Source organism: Seriola lalandi, unplaced genomic scaffold, assembly GCF_002814215.2.
Source record: "Seriola lalandi dorsalis isolate HSWRI2012SDOR001 ecotype SW California unplaced genomic scaffold, Sedor1 jcf7180002054929, whole genome shotgun sequence".
NCBI lineage: Eukaryota > Metazoa > Chordata > Actinopteri > Carangiformes > Carangidae > Seriola > Seriola lalandi.
The window spans coordinates 783,758-789,757 of record NW_019525481.1 but is presented as its reverse complement, the minus strand read 5'-3'; the positions used below and the strand labels follow the sequence as shown (position 1 = coordinate 789,757).

General features: G+C 42.3%; 1 protein-coding gene across 1 annotated transcript in view; it reads right to left on the bottom strand.

The window, feature by feature from the left end:
- shank2b (SH3 and multiple ankyrin repeat domains 2b) overlaps nt 1–6,000 on the bottom strand; it is a 171,678-nt gene that overhangs the window by 97,921 nt on the left and 67,757 nt on the right. Inside the window, exon 9 of the mRNA XM_087170118.1 lies at nt 3,149–3,226. Coding sequence (XP_087026244.1) covers nt 3,149–3,226 — 78 coding nt within the window. The remainder of the gene's footprint in view (nt 1–3,148; nt 3,227–6,000) is intronic.

Here is a 6,000-nt window from a genome sequence, read left to right as displayed (position 1 = left end):
AAAGGGGGAGGAAGGAAGTGGAAAATAGACAATGACTGTAATGAGGAGTGGAGAGAGGAATTAGATTAGAGGAGTGACATGGGAGAAAGTGCTGGAGAGACGTAAAGAATGTGGAGATGAAAACTGAGAGAAGGGAAGAAAGGTAAATGAAATGAGGCTCTGAGGAGGATGAAAGGCTCAGAGGAGCACGGAGGTCAGACCGGAGAGATGCAAACACTGCCAGGAGATAAAAAGAGGAGCTGGAGGAAGTGGAGGATCCAGAGAACAGGAGAGGAGAGGATGATGGGAGTTTTCTGCACTCAAATTCTTTTTCCTTTGTTGTACGCAACAATGATCAGGCTGCACGCACACACACACACACACACACACACACACACACACACACACACACACACACACACACACTGAACTGACACATGATATTATCAAATGGCATGGCCACACTCCCACACAGTGTCCTAATTAAGAGCACACGCAGCAGCGCAGCGTAAGCGTGCCTCATTCAGAGCTGGCAATCGCTGTTTATTAACATTTGCACTCTGCAGTTGTTAATTTGGCTCCTAATGATGTTGTTTCTCAGCAGCTGAACCAACGAACGCACAGAGTGACCACTCTGCAGAAAACACTACACAAATACAGAGGAACACGCACACATGTGTATGTGCAAAGGGATTTCTCATAAGCAGCATCTTAATGAGCAAATGTAACGACCTACTGCAAACACCTTGTACTACATTATGCTCCATAGTAAACAACAACTGATATGGTTTATCTTCCCTGCTGCTTTAGAGACACATTTCCAACACAAAAGCTCTAAAGAAACACTAACATAAAAAAACTAATACACAAAATTGGCCAATTGTATGTGGACACCACTATCCACCAGTTTTTCCTTGTTTTGCCTCAAAGGAAAATATTAAAGCTCCATATTTTCTTCTTCTTCTGTGTTTTATTTGAAGTGTTGATCTATAAGAAGAAATATTTGTGGTTTTAAGAACCAAAAACCATCTCAGTGTAGTTTTACATCTCCTCTCTCAGGCCTCCACCTGGACTGTGGGTCCAGGTGGGCGGGGCTTGGTGACTGCTTTGTTGTGACATCACAAAGTTCCAGAAGTCCTGACGGCTGGTTTTAAGGCTCAGTTTCTGAATACAGGCTGTGTGCATTTCTCTGTGGACTGAGGCTTTGATACTTTCACAGTATTAATATAGAAGCTAGAGCTGATCTATAATCACACTACACATGGACACAGACCTTTACACTGGAGGAGCTTTAATGATGGATGAAACGACTTTGTGTCGCTCGATGTGACAAATCATCACTGATGTTGTATTTTCTTTCTCTCCTCTAATCGGAGCAAGTCTCTGCAGCCAGGTTCCAACATCTTGTAAAATGCCTTCCCAGAAGAGCTGTCCACAAACTTTTGGCCATGTTGTGCACAAAATCCATTCTTCTACACACTTTTAGCAAGTTTGTGATAGTTCTTGAGCTCCTGGAGTCAAGTGGTGGAGAAGTTAATGTGTCGTAGTTCTTCTTCCCTTTATCTTCTTCTACTTAAAGTTAGCGACTTCCTACATTTCCCAGAATGCCAACCGCTCAGAAAACAGGCATAAACTTGTTGGATTCAGCTCTTGGCTCTGTGTGTAGGTGGAGAGTGCAACAGTGATAAAGATAGTAAGAGCAAGGGAGCGAGTTTTTCCCACTTGAAAACAAGTGAGAGTCCACAGCATGTCTAGTGCTGCTTGTTGTTCTGCTGCTGTCAGGAGAGGAGCTGCTGTGTGTGTGTGTGTGTGTGTGTGTGTGTGTGTGTGTGTGTGTGTGTGTGTGTTTGTTCAAAGTTGGTACAAAATGTTGTCTGCAGGAAGGAGCTGCAGCTCTTTACCTCTGAGGGACTGACAACAACACCTGATGTTTCCATTTCCTGTGATGAAGAATCGTCTGCTGCGTTTCTGTGCTGCGTTCAATATGATCATGTATCACCATGATATCATATTAGTAAGGTGATACAAAACCGTGTTGTCCCAACTCATAACTTCAGCAATGTTCTTGTTTTACAGGCCTGAAGAGAGACGTCTTACATAACCGCTCATTTCACCTTATTGATCTGTGCAGTGTCACCAAACAACAAACAGCATCAGCAGTTTCCTTTCAACTGAACTTTTCTTTACATCCACACTGTAACTGTTTTTAAAAATAGAGGTATAAAGATGATTACCCTCAAACGCTACAGAGCAGATTATTGATCCTGCACTTCAATAAAAGTGAAGTGTCACTCGGAGGGAAACGAAGCTGCAGGGGAACATCAGCGAGGAAACGGAAGATAAATCTAGGTCACGGCTGAAAACCTGAACGCTCCATCACTGACTAACACCCCGATGTGGTCTCCGCTCGGGCCCAGGCTCACTCCCTTCATGAAGCGCTCCAGCTAATGAAGCGCTCCACTGGAGTGGCTGTGGAGGACAGCCGAGGACCCCGTGGGACTGCCTTTCATAAACGCCCGCCTGAATACGGCTCTTTTGTAACTCAGGCGGAGGTTATGAGTCAATCGTGGCAGAGAGGAAGCTCCGAGCACTGCTGGGCTTTTTTGTTTTTTACCCCTGCTGAAGCAGATTCACTTCAGCCATTGCAAACACAAACACACAAGCACACAAGCAGATACACAACACCTGCTCATACAATTATGCACACACGCTCGAACTTTAGCACTTCCTGTACAATTGTGCATCACTTTTATGTGCATGATCACATGAAAACCTTCTAACAGCAGGTTCGGTGATTCACACACACACTTCCTCATCTTGTCCTTTAAGCAGACACTTCCAGAAAAAACTTCTGTGGAGCTGTTTCTCACTGCAGATAATAAACACGCCATGTTCTCTAATAGTTAGTGAAGACACCCGCTCTCCTCTCGACACTGTTTCCCTCAAACAAATATTGGCCGGGAAGACATTTGCAACAATCCCTGGTTGCAGCTGACCTTGACCATTTTGCACACTGTTGCCATGGTAACAAATGAGACGAAGAAAATGTGCTGCTACTAAAAACGTTGTTTTTTTTTTTCCTACACTGAAAGCTGAACAATAATCATAATCGTTTACATGCAAATTGTTATGAAGATGAGATGTGTGTTTTTGCTTTTTTTTACTCTACCTGAAATGGACTCTGGCTGTTGTAGTTCTTCACTTCCTTGTCAGCTCCACGAACAAGCAGCACTCTGGCACAGTTATCCTGAAGAGGACAGAGAGAGAGAGAGAGAGAGAGAAATTATTAAAATGAAGCTGAAGAAACGACAGAAAGAAAAAAAAAAACACTCAACACTGAAGTCCTTTAATTCTCCTACTTTGTTCAGGAGAGAGGAGGATGATTAGCTTCCAGTCACATTTAGCAAAATTTCCCCCAGAAGCAAAAAAGAGGAAGTGAGTTGAGCAGGAGCTGGAGAGTGTGTGTGAACGTCTGAACATCCCAGCACTGACACAGGAATATGAGGAAAAGACAACAGAACATCTATTACCTATATCAGGAATGGAGCTTCACTCGCTGTTAAGTGTGTATCTATTGCTCCACTCAAAGAGAAAGAGGGAGTGAGGGCGAGAGAGATAGATAGATAGAGAGAGAGGGAGAGAGAGAGAGAGGGAGAGAGAGAGAGAAAGAACAGAGAGATGGAGAGTGCTGAGGGGTTTGAATCTACTGCACAAATCGCCCACAAAGTGCTCAACCACGCATGTACTGTGCACACACACATGAATATAAATACTTTTTTTAGATCCACAATAAGCTATTGAGAGTTGAAACATCGCTCTGAGTCTCAAACAGATCCTGATACACAACCACAATCTGTGCAGCGCTATTAGTATTACAAACATCTCTGTCATTAGACGTTTAACATCTTATTTTAAGACGTGCATCAGTGTGTTATTTTTACTCACGGACGTTTCCATCTGGAGTGGAGCAATCCCACGACAGGGTTTTTTTTTTTCTATACAGGCTACATTTATAATGAAGCTTTGAGCATGGAAAAGTGTGACATATCACAGAGCTGTGAACTGAAGCAGAGGCATTTTTACAGTCAGAAGATGATTAGAAGGAGAAGAAGATTATTAGAAGAAGAAGAAGAAGAAGAAGAAGAAGAAGCAGGGACTGGAGATGATTTAGATTTATTTATTTTACTGTATTTTATTCTAGATCCACATCAGCCTGCGCTGTAACAGTGGCTCCTCTTCCTCTTCTGCGTGAGAGGTCAAACTGTGCGTCCATGATGCTGAGGAAGTAGCAGCTCGGACACCATGAAAACTTTAGCTTCAAATGGATTTTCCTTGTGCGTTTCATGTTGTGTTAGTGGCTGACGGAGGACGGTCCTCGCACACTCACTCTCGCCAGACGTTTTTAGTTTTTAAAAAAAAATGTTTTTATGCAACATCCTGCGCTGGAATCTGCTCAGAGTACTCCATCTATCAAGGAGTGAGAGCTCATGAATATTTATCACGTACAGTAAAACAGTCTAATAGAATAATCCAGGTTACATCAACCCCCTCTGTTTCCCAGATGCAGCCATCATTATCACTGCTTCAGCCTTCCAGCTTTAAATGTTGTGCCTGGGGATGTTCGATATCATTACTATTGTCAACAAATCCCATTAAATTACCAAAACCAATAATGATTGATCCTATTAATAAGTATTTATCTGATATAAACCTGAGATGTTTTATTCCTCCCCTGATTGTATGTCCATAGGATCCCTGTTAGCATCCAGTGGCTAGCCTTCCTGGGGTCCACGTGCTTCTTCATGACTTAAATTTTGACTTTTGTAATTATTTGATTTTCAAGGATACATTTGGTCATACAATATATTTTCCTTATTGTCAACAAATCCCATGAAAAGACCAAAACCAGCAATGAATGTCTTTTACTAACAAAAGTTGTGTTTGTGTATAAAAAACTCACGAGAACGCAAAATGTGGATTAATCCGCAGCTAAAAATAGTCCCCAACAAATGCACTATTATCTCCTGTATGAGTAATGCGTGCTTGTTTTTGTCTTTTCATTGCGTTTGTTGAGAATAAGAAAAATACACAATGATCGCAGCCTTATTTTTAAGAATTGATTTTATTGATTTTAAATGAAAGGTTCTGTAAACGATCGTCGTGCCACTGCTGAATAAAGTTTCCCTGTGAACACGAGAGCCAACAAAAAACAATCTAGACACAACCATTAGCCCACGCTAGCAATGCTGTGATATGCTCCACAGCAATGTTGACCGTTAGCCAGCTAGCAATAGCAACACTTGCCGAACACACACACACATACATATATATAATTCAAAAAATTCTTGATTGATGGACTGATCCACTGAAACAGGCTGCACCAATGACACCGATGGAGCCAGTAATGATACTGATGGAGCCAGTAATGATACTGATGGAGCCAGTAATGACACTGATGGAGCCAGTAATGATACTGGTGAAGCTGGTAAAGACTTTTAAAAAAGGATGTTTTGAAGAGGATCTGAGCTTGTAGTCCTCAGCCCAGTCCACTTATGATCTGGTCTCATGTCTTTGTTTGTCTGAGTGGAGGGAATTCTTGCAGGTCCCTTTCACCTGAACGCTACACTATGTCATCTCACCTGTGGGTGGAGCCTGTGTGTTTATAAACATGGGGAGGACTCACATGCACTAACATGCACATGCTAACAGACCGGCTACCCAGACCAGAGAGAGACAAACTCACATTACATCACACACAGAGGGGGTGTGGCTTCATTCTCTGCTCAGGACGCCATTACTCTAATACATCTTTATATAGAAAACAGTTCTTTCCTGTTGTGTTATTGTTTAAAATCTCATTTACAGAACCTTTAAAACTGAGCCTTTCCCTCCTCCATGCACTGACACTGATGCAGCATTTCACCCCTCTCCTCAACACTCTATATAAGCAATAAATGGAATATGATGGGAGATTAAAACCATTTCATAAAGGTCAAAAGCACGGGGGACCTTTGCTACAGA